This window comes from Macaca thibetana, chromosome 7, assembly GCF_024542745.1.
Source record: "Macaca thibetana thibetana isolate TM-01 chromosome 7, ASM2454274v1, whole genome shotgun sequence".
Lineage (NCBI taxonomy): Eukaryota > Metazoa > Chordata > Mammalia > Primates > Cercopithecidae > Macaca > Macaca thibetana.
In genome coordinates this window covers 49,364,166-49,380,909 of record NC_065584.1, presented here as the reverse complement: position 1 = coordinate 49,380,909, position 16,744 = coordinate 49,364,166, and the positions used below count along the sequence as shown (strand labels likewise).

Genomic DNA, 16,744 nt, shown 5'->3' with positions numbered 1-16,744 from the left:
TCCCAGATACTCGGGAGGCTGAGGCATAAGAATCACTTGAACCCAGGAGGCAGAGGTTGCAGTGAGCCAAGATGGCACCATTGCATGCCAGTCTGGGCAACAATATTGAAACTGTCCCCCAGAAAATTAAATTAAAAATAAATTTAAAAATAAAAATTTTAAGTAAAAGTTTAGGGGAAATGAGTTTTCAACTTGAGCTAAACAGAATAAACTTAGATAAAGGAGGTGAAATACAGATATCTCTAAAAAATTTCAGAGTCCTAAAGGCAATGTAGTTCAGAAGAAAATTTTATTGGAAATACTAGACTAGAGACTAATTTTTTATATTTTTACTAGAGACTAGAGAGAGTGTTGAGGAAGAAAAGGAAGTTGAAATGGACTTGATAAAATAACCTGAAACTGATCACCTTGCAAATCTGAATTTATCTGACTAGCTTTCTATTATTCATTCAATAGAGCGAATTCTAGTGCAGAATCTGATTATAAGCTCAGGTCTGTAAAAGCTGTAGAAAACAAAGCAGTTCAGATTGTCTTGAATCTAGAGTTTGCTTTCCAAGACCTCCTTCTAAACCTGTTAACTCTTAAATCCTCTTGCCTTTCCCTAGTGGTTATGCAAAATACCTAGTACAGTTACTGGCACATGTTACCAGCAAACCAGCCCCTGTGCCCTTCATATTCTTGCCAACACTAAGAACAAACTATTTAGTCTGTCTCACTGTTGTTTTTGTTTGGTGAATACATTTCAAAAAGGTTATAATTTATAAAGTTTGTACATATTCTTTTTTTTTTTTTTTTTTTTTAAGGTATGATGAGTGGGTGAAGGCTGACAGGATAATCTGGCCTTTGGACAAAGGTGGACCAAAGAAAAAACAGAAGAAAAAAGCGAAAGTATGTTTGTAGATTTATGTCCCTTATAATATGTATAGGAATTATTCAAATTGTATTGTGTGTTTTTTAAGACTTCTTAGTTTTAGGTTTATACCAAGATTGAGAACAAGGTATATAGACCTTCCATATACATGCATAGTCTCTGCCCCATACATGCATAGTCTTCCCAAATTGTCAACATCCCCCACCAGAGTGGGGTATTTGTTACAACTGATGTGCCTACATTGACACATTATTGTCACCCAGAGTACATCGTTTACATTAGGGTTCACTGTTGGTGGTGTGTATTCTATGGATTTTGACAAATATATAATGACATGGATCCACCACTATAGTATCGTATAGAGTAACTTTACTGCCCTAAAAGTCCTTTATGTTCTGTTTATTCTTACCCCCACCCCAACCCCTGACAACTACTGACATTTTACTCTCTCCATCGTTTTTTCCATTTCGAGAATATCATATAATTGGAATCATACACCATGTAGCCTTTTTAGATTGGCTTCTTTTGCTTAGTAATATGCATATACGATATTGTGTTTGTCTAATAAATCTTCTTATTGTAATAATCATCTTGGCCGGGTGTGGTGGCTCACGCCTGTAATCCCAGCACTTTGGGAGGCTGAGGCGGGCAGATCACGAGGTCAGGAGATCAAGACCATCCTGGCTAACACAGTGAAACTCCGTCTCTACTAAAAATACAAAAAATTAGCCAGGCGTGGTGGTAGGCACCTGTAGTCCCAGCTACTCAGAAGGCTGAGGCAGGAGAATGGTGTGAACCTGGGAGGCGGAGCTTGCAGTGAGCCGATATCGCGCCACTGCACTCCAGCCTGGGCAACAGAGCAAGACTCTGTCTCAAAAAAAAAAAAAAAAAATCTTGATTCATGAAAGTTAATTGTGATTTTTTCTTCATAACCCAGGAGCTTAAAAGTAACACATTACCACATTGTTTCGGCAAAGGTGAAAACCAGCAACCCTTAGGACATGACTTTCAAACTCATATTCCCGTAGAGGCTTTATAGGAGAAGGATAAAGTAGGACTAACCGTGACAAATGAGAGGACACATTCCTCATTTAGACAGAATGGAACTAACCACTCTGCTGTGGGAATGCAGACCCAGGGTTGCCAGATTTTAGGATTTTTCAAGACCACTATATTTCTTAAAATGTGAAATTTGACTTTTAAATGCTAGAAGCCAATACTAAAATTTTAAAACACATATATACTGGCCAGTTGTACCCTCACCCACACCCTCAGTTGTCAAGCTTTGCTGTAGAGATTTGCCCATGGTTTTGTCTACTGGATGATAGGTATCTTTCCTTTCTGCAGGGGATAGTAGGGAACAGTGGGGAGTGCTGAATGGTTGTATAGCCTTCTAATGCTGACCATCACAATATAATTCCAGTATTACAAATTGTACAATATTGTATTTATGTAAATACAAAATACGTTAGAAATTCAGAAGTGGAGGATTATATACCAATTTCAGTGACACTAATGTTAATAAGTGCCGATAACCTCTCAGACCAGCCAGAAAACTCTTGATCCTTCTATAAGCACAGACTAGGAAGTGACATATAAAATATCAAACCTTTTTTGAGATGTAGTTTTCTTTGGATAAGTAGAATGTTCATTTTTCATAAAGCATTGGCCCTTCTCATACATTTTGTTGTTGTTGCCCAGAATAAAGAAGATAGTGAAAAGGACGAAAAGAGAGATGAGGAGAGGCAGAAGTCAAAACGGGGACGACCTCCTTTAAAATCAACCCTTTCATCAAACATGCCGTATGGCTTATCTAAGACAGCAAACAGTGAAGGAAAATCAGGTACCAGAAGTGCTCGCAGCAATATACCAGACAGCTCACCTCTGTCAAATGGAATGGAAGGTGCTCGATTTTGAGGATGGCTGACTTTAAAAAAAAAATAACATAAATAATAAAACTTCCATTGTGTGAAATATTCACAGTACAGGTTGAGTATCCCTTGCCCAAAATGCTTGGGACTAGAAGTGTTTTGGATTTTTGGATTTTTTTTTTTTATTATTTTTGAATATTGCATATACATAATGAGCTATCCTGGGGATAGGACCCAAGTCTAAACATGAAAATTAGTGCTTCATACACACCTTATACACATAGCCTGAAAGTAATTTTATACCATATTTTTAATAGTTTTGTTCATGAAATAAAGATTGTGTACTTTGAACCATCAGAAATCAAAGGTATAACTGTCTCAGCCACTCATGTGAACAGTCTGTGATTGTTTGGCATCACTGTTATTCTTGACTCTGAATTTATATGCCACCTACTGATAAGTAATTTTCTTACACATAATTACATAACAGTAAAATATATGACTTACAATTAATACAGTGGAAAAATAGTGTGTGTGAGGAAACTAAGCAGCGAGGTAGCATCATCAGAATATCTGTATTGGCTGCTAAACAACAATGACAACAAACAGCAGGCTTTCAATCTCCACCTACGATGCTGTGTTTTCATTAAAAGGTTACCTGTACACTAGCCTGGGGCTGCCGAAGACAGTTGTGCACCTGTGTTTGGATGCAATCTGTCCCATGAGGTCAGGTGTGGGATTTTCTACTTGGGGCATCATGTTGGTGCCCAAAAAGTTTGGAATTTGGAGCATTTTGGATTTCAGGTTTTTGGACTAGGGGTGTTCAACCTGTAAATCACCTAGGTTTTTAATCTTATATGATTGAAACTATAAAATTTGATTTGAAGAAAATATTTTGCTGTATCATTTTTATTTGAAATTTAGTGATGTTTTCATTTAGGAATACTTTTTCTCATAAATATCTTAAAAATAATATATTTTAATAGAAGGTGAATTGACAATCCATGCATCCTAATGTGTGCTACAGTTTCCCTCAAAGCCTGTACCAGTGTCTCCTATAAATTCAGTGCTGTTCACCTGGGATCTTTCAGCAAAGCTGAAACCATGTGGTTCTAAGAGAACACAGACTATTGTGGTACAGGCATGTTTTATAATGAGTATAGGTGAACATATTTTATTCTGCTTGTACTCATTTTCCCCACTTTTCTACCTCTGTATACTTTTAAATGTAATTAAGAAATTATAGGCTGAGCGCAGTGGTTCATGCCTGTAATCCAGCACCTTGGGAGGCTGAGGCAGAAGGATCACTTGAGCCCAGGAGTTCCAGACCAGCCAGGACAATATAGTGAGACTCCATCTTTACGAAAAAAATTTAAAAATTTAGCCCGGCGTGGTGGTGTGCACCTGTGGTCCCAGCTACTCAGAAGGCTGAGGTGGGAGGATTGCTTGACTCTGGGAGGTCAAGGCTACAGCAAGTGTAATCATAGCATTGCACTCCACCCTGGGTAGCAGAGCGAGACCCTGCCTCACTCTGTCACCCAGGCTGGAGTGTAGTGGCGCAATCTCAGCTCCCTGCAACCTCCACCTCCTGGGTTCAAGCAGTTTTCCCGCCTCAGCCTCCCAAGTAGCTGGGACCACAGGTGTGCACCACCATACCTGGCTGATTTTTGTATTTTTAGTAGCAACAGGGTTTTACTATGTTAACCAGGCTGGTCTCGCACTCTTGACTTCAAGTGATCTACCCGCCTCAGCCTCCTAAAGTGCTGGAATTACAGGCATGAGCCACTGTGCCCAGACCCGAAAAAAGAAATTTTAAATGGTTGTCTTACATAAAAATTTCTCTTCTTTCAAGAAAAAAGCTATACTGAACTACATGTTTGCTATTAGTACCTGTGGTGCTTGTGTGCAAATTATAAAAGGACATCCTTCCTCTTTACTGCCATCTGCTGACAAACGAAAGATGTCCACAAAGTGAAAGGTACCTAGACGGCATAACTGTGTTTAGTGTCCAGTCTACAAAACTACATACCAGCCTTATTAAACTACCACTGAAAGGGATTTTTTAAAACATGAAAATGAATTCTACATTCTGTTTATGATAAAACCACAAAATAAAATTGTATACACCTTTTCACTTAAAAATTCATTTTTGCAGTTTTGAACTTCTTGAGGATATGAGCACCATGTGGACAAGATTTTTATATTTTTTAGATCCTATACAGTCTTAGAACCCTACTTTATTATTTTACAAGTTCCCTTACTTACAGGGAATAATTTTTGTTTCCTGTACTTTCTTGTTTGTTAAGAATATTTAAAGTTTTGAGTCCAGTTGCCCATTTTAAAAACTTTTCTTGCTGGGCGCCATGGCTCATGCCTGTAATCCCAGCACTTTGGGAGGCTGACACAGGCGGATCACTTGAGGTCAGGAGTTTGAGACCAGCCTGGCCAACATGACAAAACCCCGTCTCTACTAAAAATACAAAAATTAGCCGGGCGTGGTGGCCCGCGCCTATCCCAGCTCCTCAGGAGGCTGAGGCAGGAGAATGGCTTGAACCTGGGAGGCAGAGCTTGCAGTGAGCCAAGATCACGCCACTGCACTCCAGCCTGGGCGACCGAGTGAGACTGTGTCTTAAAAAGAAAAAAGAAAGAAAAGGAAAGGAAAGGAAAGAAAAAAAACTTTTCTTTCCACAATTATTTTAAGTAGAATGTCATATTCCTTTCTTAGGATACAAAATGCCCATCACATGTCCCTCCTAGATACTATCTCAAACCACTTAACAAATTAACTTCATGTCTAGGATGTCTAGGTACTGATCCTTTGATGTTTTTTTAAGGACTCTTGTACCTAAATATGATACTGGGGAATATTGCAAAATAGCTTTTCATGTAGATTTGAGTTAGTAATACGCAATATAATATATTTTTACTTGGCGCTTAATGTAGTTTCCCCTCCCCCTCAAATTCTTGGCACAAATGTTATGATTTGTTTTATATCAGAACTTTCTACAGGGAGGTATTCAGAGGTACATGATTAATATTTTTATTGTTATTTTTGGTAAGATTTTTATTATAAAATTACATTGGTAATATAAAAACCTGCATAATATAATAATATTTCCTCTTACAGACTCTTGTTCATCTGATAGTGAAACAGAAGATGCTTTAGAAAAGAATCTAATAAATGAAGAACTTTCTCTTAAAGATGAACTAGAAAAAAATGAAAATTTGAATGATGATAAGCTAGATGAAGAAAATCCAAAGATTTCTGCACACGTATTAAAAGAAAATGATAGGACTCAGCTGCAGCCTTTAGAAACCCTGAAGTTAGAAGTTGGAGAGAATGAACAAATAGTACAGATTTTTGGAAACAAAATGGAACAAGCAGAAGAAGTTAAGAAAGAAGCCGAAAAATCTCCAAAAGGAAAGGGAAGAAGAAGCAAGACAAAAGATCTTTCTTTAGAAATTATAAAGATTTCATCATTTGGCCAGAATGAAGCAGGAAGTGAACCTCATATAGAGGCTCGTAGTCTTGAATTGTCTTCATTAGACAATAAAAACTTCTCTTCTGCTACAGAAGATGAAATTGACCAATGTGTGAAAGAAAAGAAGTTGAAACGGAAAATACTAGGACAATCATCACCAGAGAAAAAAATAAGAATTGAGAATGGAATGGAAATGACAACTACTGTATCTCAAGAAAGGACCAGTGATTGTATTGGATCTGAGGGAATGAAAAAGTTAAATTTTGAACAGCACTTTGAAAGAGAAAATGAAGGAATGCCATCATTGATAGCAGAGTCAAACCAATGCATCCAACAACTGACTAATGAAAGATTTGATAGTCCAGCTGAAGAAACTGTAAATATTCCACTAAAAGAAGATGAGGATGCAATGCCTCTGATTGGGCCTGAAACCTTGGTTTGCCATGAAGTAGATTTGGATGATTTGGATGAAAAGGATAAGACCAGCATTGAGGATGTAGCAGTTGAAAGCTCTGAGTCTAATTCTCTTGTTTCTATTCCACCTGCCCTACCTCCTGTAGTCCAACATAACTTTTCAGTAGCTTCACCACTTACTCTTAGTCAAGATGAGTCTCGAAGCGTAAAAAGTGAGAGTGATATAACGATTGAAGTTGATAGTATTGCTGAAGAATCTCAAGAAGGTCTCTGTGAGAGGGAATCGGCAAATGGATTTGAAACTAATGTTGCCTCTGGTACCTGTAGTATAATTGTACAAGAGAGAGAGAGCAGAGAGAAGGGTAAGGACTTTCTAGGGAAAAGGTAGTGTTTATATGAAAACCAAAAATTAAAACTGTTGAGTTTTAGGTACTGTTGATCTGTAAAGTAGTTTCTTTTTCTTTTCTCTCTTCTTAAAAAAAGAAATGTCAGTGTAGTCTGTTGAATAAATATACTTCCTCTTGGGTTTTTTTTTTTTTTTTCACGTTCCCTTTTTCACCTTATTTCAGGTCAGAAAAGACCAAGTGATGGCAATAGTGGATTAATGGCAAAAAAGCAAAAGCGTACCCCAAAGCGAACAAATGCTGCAGCCAAAAATGAAAAGAATGGAACAGGTTGGTGTTATTCAATGCTAGCTTTAGTCTTATAGTGTTAGTATTTTTAGCAGTTTGTTGGCTTGTTTTAAACATAAATGGAGCAATACTATATTGTTTTATAACTTTGCATTTTCATTTAACAGTATTATACTAGATATTTTGCCATTTTTATTCTTATGAACTCTAGCTCATTCTTTTTAACAACTTTAGGAAAGTATTAAAAAGTTTATCATTTTTAACCATTTCTCTGTTGGTGAGCATTTAGGTTTTGTTTTTTTATACTGTTATAAACTTTGTGCATTTGTGCACATATTTCTGTAGGTAGGATACCAAGAAATGTAATTGTTAGGTCTGTTGCATTTTGATATTTAAGAATTTTATCATTTATAATCTGAGTTAACCTTTTTCATTATTTATAGGACAAAGCAGTGATAGTGAAGATCTTCCTGTCCTAGACAATTCAAGTAAATGTACCCCAGTAAAGCATCTTAATGTATCTAAGCCACAGAAACTTGCACGATCTCCTGCAAGAATATCCCCACACATCAAAGATGGAGAGAAAGATAAACACAGAGAAAAACATCCAAATTCATCCCCTAGGACATATAAATGGAGCTTTCAACTCAGTAAGAAGCTTATTGAAAACTTGATAAATGAATACCGTAAAGTGGAATATATCTTAAAATATCAACTTGGATTAATGTTAATAAGGAATAATGATTAACTATTTAGATATTCCAAATATTGCCTTAGCAATAATCACTACATGTTGTCTTAAGTATAAATCTGTGTCTTTTCATAAAATTAACTTGATAAATATTGACTTACAGGAAGGTCTCCATTAAGAAGACATGTATGATTTATATAAATCAGTGAAACTGAAGTGCCCTTTGTAGCACTAACTACTGTATAACTAGTAGTAGTGAAGAAAATGCCAATATAGGGAAACTATTCTGATAACTATAATTATAGATAGGTCAGGGTTGGTTTGTGTTGATGTTTTCTTATGTTTTTCTGATCATTTAAGTAATAAATGTTTAGTATAGAACATTTGGGATCTAAAAATAATTCTTAATCATGAATTTAATTCACATCTTCCCTGTTTACAATCTTATTTAGCTTACTGTACTAGGTTTTAATAAACTAAAGCTTTTGTTGATTTATGAGTTAGATTCTGTTTGATAGAACTGCCATCATTTTTCTCAAAGAATTATTTTAAAATGCAAATTAACTTTTTCCCCCCCTTTTAGATGAATTAGATAATATGAACAGTACGGAGAGAATCTCATTTCTCCAAGAAAAACTACAGGAAATCAGAAAATACTATATGTCTTTGAAGTCTGAAGTTGCAACCATAGACAGGAGGAGAAAAAGATTAAAAAAGAAAGACAGGGAAGGTAATTTTATTATAATTTTTCTCCTCTTATATTTCAAAACTATATCCTATCATTTTAGAAGATTTAAATTTGATACTCATTGAATATAGCACACATTCATTAATTGCTGTTTTTAAATTCCTAGTGTTTTCTTTTGTTGAAAGGAGTAGGTCAGCAACTGAGTTAATCAGAATGACACCCTTAAAAGGGAGTATGAACTGTCTTTCAAAATGTGTGGTTGTACTAAATGTGATGGATTCTCAGGTAGAGCATACTCCTTCTGAAATTCACTCTTTGCTCAAACATTTATTGGCACCTATTAATAGGCACTGTATTTATTATGGGGTTCACCAAAATGAATGAATCATAAGGCTTATTCTCAAGGAAATTATCTTGTTGGGATTAGAAATCATTCCCTAAACAACTAAAAGATAAGATAGTGCCACCCAGCAACTTTAATGAGCATGTGCTGTGCGCCAGGCACTGCCAGGTGGTGGAAGTGCAGAAATGAGTTAGACACAGATTTTCATCTCAGAGATCTTAACATCTAGTGGAACAATGTGTGCCCTAAGAATGATATTAGCAAGTATAGGAGTTAGTGGAAGGAGAGGTTACTTTGGAGCAATCACAGAGAGGGAGTAGTGTCTGAGCTAGCCCTTCGGGGGTTATAGGATTAACTTCTAGTTAAACATGAACATATCCATATACAATCCATCCCCAAGCCCTGTTAAAATAACAGTAAAGGAAATTAAGAGCCCTAAACTCAAAAGGACGAGAGAATGACCACAGCAGACAAGACAATGTCAACAGTATATCTTTTGGAAGCTGCATAACTGATGGACTACTGTAACTCTCCTAGCAGATGAGATACTGCTGAAACTAAGCTTGCTTGTCCTCATAGTGAGACAAAACAACAAGAAGGAAGACAATTCATACCATGTAACCCCAGAAAAGCCCTCAGAAGGGATATGGGACAATGCTGAGAAATGGGATTGGTTGAAAATGAAAGGAGAAATTGGATCTCCTCTTCCCATCAGTGAAGCAAGTCTACCTCACCCCCAACTCAAGCAGAAAATAGATTAACTTAACAGAGAATGAGGAAATCAGTAGGCTTGTAGACTTGGGGGCACCAGCCACAGCTGAGGGTAACGATTAAGTGCTAAGCCAAAATAGTGGATGGAGTGAAAGTTTGCATACTGAATAGTTAGATTGCTGTGCCTCTTCGTTAGAAGAGGCCTAGTCCTCTTGGCTTCCTGAAAGCTGGCAGCCAAGCTTATGCTTATTCCTGGGAGGAGACTGGAAGATTCTTCTAAAGAAAATGACCAGCCCAAGAAAAATTACCTACTATTTGGATATTCCTGAAACAAAAATCAAGATCCTTGCCAATCACTACATGTGTACTGTCCATATTTAAAAGCCCTGATGCTCATACACAGCTTTCAGTCAGCTTTTTAATGTTAAATATGGAAGCCACATGACCAGACATTTGAGGAAAACCCCTACATAAAGGCAGAAGCCAAAGTTAAAAAAAAGGAACTGGAAAAAAACAGATAATATACCATATTTAAAAAAAACACACACACAACTATTCTTAATAGTTAATCCAAGTTGAGTATCCTTTATTTGAAATGCTTGGGTCTAGAAGTGTTTGGGTTTTTTATTTTTTCAGATTTTGGAATATTTGTACATAATGAAATATCTTGGTAATGGGACCCAGGTCTAAACACAAAATTCATTTATGTTTCATAGACACTTGATACACATAGCCTGAAGGTAATTTTATATAATACTTTAAATAATTTTGTGCATGAAACAAAGTTTGTGGTAAGTGCTTATGTGTGGAATTTTCCACTGGTGGCATCACATTGATGCTCAAAAGTTTCAGATTTTGGATTTTGGGATTAGGGATGTTCGATTTGTATCCAGAGGTAAAGGGAAAGATACTGCTACCTTGAAACAAAAGCATAGTAACTATTTTAAAAATTGAGAGAACAAGAAGGATATCTTTAAAATATGATAGCAGGAATTTAGAAAAATTAATAAGGCAGTAAAGCCGAAGAAATTCCACTAGAGGGTCAAAAAGACAATAGGAGAGAAGAAATAATAGAAATATGGAAATTGGTGAGGAGCTCCAACTTCTGAATCATAGGATTTCTAGAAGGAGAGTTGAATAAACAAGAGGAAGTTGTCATCAGAGAAATAGTTTTAAAATTCTAGAACTGAAGGATGTGAGTTAGAAAACTGAAAGGACTCACTGTGCCCTCTATAAATAATGGGGGTGAAAATCACCAAAGCATATGAAATTTCAGAATCCTGTGGATAAAGAGTAGATTCTAGGCCTGGCATGGTGGCTCATGCCTGTAATCCCAGCATTTTGGGAGGCAGAGGCAGGTAGATCACTGGAGGCCGGGAGTTTAAGACGAACCTGGCCAACATGACAAAACCCCATCTCTACTAAAACTACCAAAGTCAGCCGGGCGTGGTGGCAGATGCCTGTAATCCCAGCCACTCAGGAGGCTGAGGTTTGAGAATCACTTGAACCCGGAAGCAGAGGCTGCTGTGAGCGCCGAGATCGCGCCAGTGCACTCCAGCCTGGGTGACAGAGTGAGACTCTGCCTCAAAAAAAACCAAAAAGTAGATTCAAAAAATTTACCATATAAAGATACATATATAAAAAGAAATGGATCTCAGAACAGCATCAAGAGTCTTAAGTCTGATTTCTCAGTGGTAGTACTAGACACTAGAAGCCAAGCTAAGAAGACATGGGATCTGGCAAACAAGGAATCCTACGTAGGAAAATAGAGAAGGAATATCTGAAGGTGATGGTGAATGGAAGCTGTAGGATGACCACTGCATAGCAGACCTAGAAAGCAACTATTCCAGGAGTAGGATGGAACAGGAGGGGAAAGCTCCAGAAGGGATATCTCTTAAAAAACAAATAAAAGGTAAATTACCTGATAGAGTTCATCATGTTGAGAGAAGTTTTCTGCCTCTAGTAGAGATTTAGAGGATGACTTTGTGGTAGAGTGACCTGTCATGTGTGGTCTTGACCATTGTGCTCCAAGTCCAGCAGTTTTTAATTCCTACAAATAGGAACAGGGTGGAGCAAATGGAAAGAGATCAGACTCTCATGTTCATCCTTTTCTTTTAAAAGCTGTAAATACCAAGATGTATTTACAGAACTTTTGAATATCAAAAGAAGAAAAGAACAAATTAGCAAATTAAAATTTCTTCAGAGAACCCACCACTGCTCTGGGGTCAGTTTCCTAAAGGTGACATACATTTCAGACAATTAGAATTTTTTTTTTTTTTTTTTTGAGACAGAGTTTCACTCTTGTCGCCCAGGCTGGAGTGCAATGGCACGATCTTGGCTCACTGCAACCTCCACCTCCTGGGTTCAAGCCATTCTCCTGCCTCAGCCTCCTGAGTAGCTGGGATTACAGGTGCCTGCTACCATGCCTGGCTAATTTTTGTATTTTTAGTAGAGATGGGGTTTCACCATGTTGACCAGGCTGGTCTCCAACTCCTGACCCCTAGTAATCCACCCACCTCGACCTCCCAAAGTGTTGGGATTACAGGCGTGAGCCACAGCGCCCGGCCAAAAATATTTTTTTATTACCATCTTTTTTTGGGGGGCAGGGGGACAGTCTGTCACCCAGACTGGAGTGCAGTGGCATGATCACTGCTTACTGCAGCATCAGACTCCTGGGCTCAAGCGACCCTACCACCTCAGCCTCCCAAGTTACTGGTATCACAGGTGCCTGGACCACTGTTGCCTGCCACCACACCCAGCTAACTTTTTAGTTTTTTTTGTAGAGACACATTCTCACTATGTGGTTCAGGCTGGTCTCGAACCCCTGTTCTAAAGCAGTCCTCTTGCTTTGGCCTCCTAAAGTACTGAGATTATAGGCATGAGCCAACATGCCCAGCTTATTATAGTCTTTTCCCCATTTTTATTTGCTTAGGTTTTCATAATGAGTTATTAAACTGAGATTTGAGTGATTTCTGGCATATATATAAGAATTTGTTGCCTGGGCATGGGGCTCACGCTTATAATTCCAGCACTTAGAAGGCTGGAGCAGGAGGATGGCTTGAGCCCAGGAATTGGAGACCAGCCTGGGCAACATAGCAAAATCCCGTCTCTACAAAAAATTAAAAATTTAGCTGTTGCAGTGGCGTGCACCCATAGTCTCAGCTACTTGGAAGGCTGATGCGGGAGTGTCGCTTGAGCCCCAGAAGTTGTAATGACACTTAAATAAACAAAAATTAAAACTTCAAATAAAATAGGAACAATCAGGGAAAGATTGGCAGAAGACAAGAGTTTTGCAAGGAAAGAGAAGATAAAAGCAAAGAACTTAAAAAGTGGCAAAACATCTAATGCTCAAAGTACTGATCCCTAATCTGTGTTATGTCCTCCTGGAGAAAATTACATTAAAACCATTTGAGGACTTTTTGCTTATCACACATTACTTCCGTCCTGATCTCCATGATTCTGATACCTGTCAGAGGAAATCCTCTGAGTTAAGTTAATTCTTTTATGGTCCTATGACCCATAGATAAAGCAGAAATTCCCTATGGTTCTGTGTTTATCTCAGGTTGACCTTGTTTCTGATTGAGCTAAGTTCCTTCAGGGGATCCCCCAACTAGAGGTTTAAGAGTTTTTGTCTCTTTAATCCTTATATTTTATGATGTCTTTTAAAGTGTTGAGTAGTACTTAACTGACCAAAGACTAACTCTACTTAATTGAGCCAAACAAAATTTTTGCTGACAATTTGTTACTCCTTCATGTGACATATAAGAGGCCTGTGATTAAGGTGAATAATGTTAAGAAGAATTTTATTTCTAATTTGCTGTTAGCTAGGTATCTTTGTGTAACAGTTTTTGGATCTAACATAGTTGTTTTGATTCCACAGTGTCTCATGCGGGAGCCTCCATGTCATCTGCTTCATCAGACACTGGAATGAGTCCCTCATCATCATCTCCCCCACAAAATGTACTTGCTGTAGAATGCAGGTGATAAACATTTTCTCTACCTTCCCAGCAGTTTGCTGCCATGGACATAAATCCCCAGACCCTGAATTACAACCACAGAAAGCACTCAACTGGTTTGACATTGCTAAGTATATCCTGTATACTTTTCCAGGCCGGATTGTATCTATTCCCCTCTCTCTTCTTTTTTCTTGTTGCAAAAAATAAGCTGATTAATAAGTGAAGGTTAAGCAGCCTGCCATATTTGTCATAATTTTTCCTCTTTACTTTTTTTTTCATTTGTTGTGATATAGAACAAAGGGCACTTAGCAAATTTGAATTTGTATAATAAAGCTTTCAGGTGTTATAGAAATCATAGACAAGCAAGTGCACATGATAAACATCAAAATATTACCCAGCTGAATAGTTACTGCTGCACTTTCACTAAGATGTATTTGAACACTTGGTGAGTAGGGGGTTTATGTTGTGTTTTTTTCATTATTGTTGTTTTTTTTATTTTTGTGGAAGCACTTGCTATTTAGAACTGCCAAAGTATATGTTCAGCAGTGTGCCCAGGATTAAAGGTGTAAATGGGACAAAATAAATTGTGAAAGGAAGTGTAGTTGACTGAAAACTACAGTTGTAATAAGTCTTCCACTTTTTATAGGATTTTTGAGCACACAATTATGCAAATATTTTAATGTTTATTAATGTTTACAGTGGAATTGTGAATAAGTTTTCAGTGGACTATCTTATCCCTTGACAAAAATATTTTGTCTTTTTTCTATGTAATTTCAGAGTTTTTATTTTGTTACAAAAAGACAAAAATGAAATATATAACAACAATGAAGTTATTTAACAAGATTTCTAAAGCTGAAAATTTTGTGTAAAATAAGGTATTATCTTGCAACTTGTTAAATATATTTATTCAGACATTGGATGTTGTATTTTTATGTATTTTTTAAAATATTAATAAAATTGAAAAAAAGAAAATTCTAGGTTAATTCACTCTTTGGATGACAATAGCTCTCAGCTGTCCTTTTTACAGGAGGTTGCATCCTGCAGCCTTGCCTGTGTTAAAGGGAGTCTGTCTCAGTCTGTCAAACAGTATAGAACTATAAATGGGCATCTGGATCATTAAAGTATGTCCTTGTTTAGAAACTTTGGCAGTCCTAGTATTTAAACTGTTTTGAGGATCAAATTTTTGGTTGCCCTTAAGATACTTTGTCACAGTTTTTATGTTTGCTATACTGCCGAATGAATTTATATCTCCCAAAGTTGAGATGCAACAACTAAGTAAAGCAACTATGTATGCTTTGTCTGTGAATTGTTCCACAGACTGATACGTTTTGTAAATAATTCTTCCAAAATCATGTATTTAAAGCAGTTTTGCATATACATTATGTAAAAAGGTGATTTTTTAAAAGCAATTTTTAAATTCATGTTTGTACATTGAAAGGGGTTTTTTTTTAAAACCTCCTTTTCTGTGTTTAATATGCTGTAGAATAATAACCTAGATGCTCTAGACTGTATATCAGGATCTGATTTACAAGAAGAAGTCAGAGCTAAACACTAGTGATGGCATAGCATTACTGAAATCATTGTTTCTTAATTTCATTTTACCACATTGTGAACTTGTGATTCAGATTCCATTTTCTCAGAGAATTAAAAACAAAAAAAGTACTCTTGTAAAATGCACTTTTCTGTCTTTTCTTTGCAAAGCAGAAGTATTTCAATGTAAAATAAAAATGGAGCTCAGTGGGCAGTATTAATAAAGGCCATGTTTTAAACATAGGCTTTATACTTTTAGTTTTATTTTAAGTGATTGCTTTTTTCCTAAGTGCTAATAACTTACAGTTGGAAAATCAGATGTCACAAAACCAAGCATTTTAGTATATTCTTCAGCCTTTACAATAAAATATTTCTACTAATTATAAAAATGAAAAAAAAAAAGTGTCATTTAAATCCAGCTGGACCTAGGAGGCAACCTTAGATTTATACATTAAATATTTTAATGATTTCCTTCTGTAGCAATTCAATAAATGTGAGATAAATAAGTTATCAGCTTGAGTACTGTCCCTTCTAATTGATACAAATTTGGTCATGAAGTATTGGGATGTTGCTACAGAGAACAAAACTGTGTATTCATTGAATAGATACACACTGTTAAAATCCTTTTATCTGGAAGCTGGAAAGGATTATGAAATTAAGTGAATATTGACTAAGTATGACATTTCAAATATTGAGCATATTTTGAGTTTAGGTAAACTTTGAATAGATACCTCTTACATGTGACTAAGAAGGTAAAAAATATAGGCCGGGCGCGGTGGCTCACACCTGTAATCCCAGCACCTTGGGAGGCCGAGGCAGGTGGATCACAAGGTCAAGAGATCGAGACCATCCTGATCAACATGGTTAAACCCCGACTCTGCTAAAAATACAAAAATTAGCTGGGCGTGGTGGCATGCGCTTGTAATCCCAGCTACCCAGGAGGCTGAGGCAGAAGAATCACTTGAATCCGGGAGATGAAGGTTGCAGTGAGCCCAGATCGTGCCACTGCACTCCAACCTGATGACAAAGCAAGACTTTGTCTAAAAAAAAAAAAGTAAAATTATAAAGACACTCTAATATAATGGAAGTTGCCATCTATAAAATTGTTATTTAAAAGATGATGGAGCTTTCTGTTTTAATATTGCATTGCATGCTTTTATTTATTTCAATTTTTGAAACAGGGTCTTGCTCTGTCACCTAGGTTGGAGTGCAGTGGTGTGAACACGGCTCACTTCAGCCTTGACCTCCTGGGCTGAAGCGATCCTCCCACCTCAGCCTCCTGAGTAGCTGGGACTGCAGGCATGCACCATGACACCTGGCTAATTTTTAAATGTTTTGTAGAGACAGGGTCTTGCTATGTTGCCCAGGCTGGTGTTGAACTCCTGGGCTTAAGCGATCCTTCTGCCTCGGCCTCCCAAAGTGCAAGGATTATAGGCGTGAGTCATTGTGCCCAGCTGGCCATTGTGTGCTTTTATTGTTTGTTATTTTGTGTTAAATTTCTAGTTTTCTTCTCTTTCAGTAAGAAAGATGGTTGCACTTAGCATATTAAAAGACT

The 16,744-nt window shown here is 37.1% G+C and overlaps 1 protein-coding gene across 4 annotated transcripts in view; it reads left to right on the top strand.

The window, feature by feature from the left end:
• Positions 1-16,249, top strand: part of ARID4A (AT-rich interaction domain 4A) — a 75,363-nt gene extending 59,114 nt beyond the window's left edge. For 3 of the 4 annotated variants that reach the window (XM_050799706.1, XM_050799707.1, XM_050799709.1), the window contains 7 exons: positions 804-888; positions 2,573-2,774; positions 5,870-7,000; positions 7,208-7,312; positions 7,714-7,920; positions 8,545-8,691; positions 13,584-16,249. In XM_050799706.1, the coding sequence (XP_050655663.1) occupies positions 804-888; positions 2,573-2,774; positions 5,870-7,000; positions 7,208-7,312; positions 7,714-7,920; positions 8,545-8,691; positions 13,584-13,687 (1,981 nt within the window). In that variant the 3' untranslated portion in view covers positions 13,688-16,249. The remainder of the gene's footprint in view (positions 1-803; positions 889-2,572; positions 2,775-5,869; positions 7,001-7,207; positions 7,313-7,713; positions 7,921-8,544; positions 8,692-13,583) is intronic. The other variant, XM_050799708.1, reaches the window with a different exon arrangement.
• The last annotated feature ends 495 nt before the right edge of the window (positions 16,250-16,744 follow it).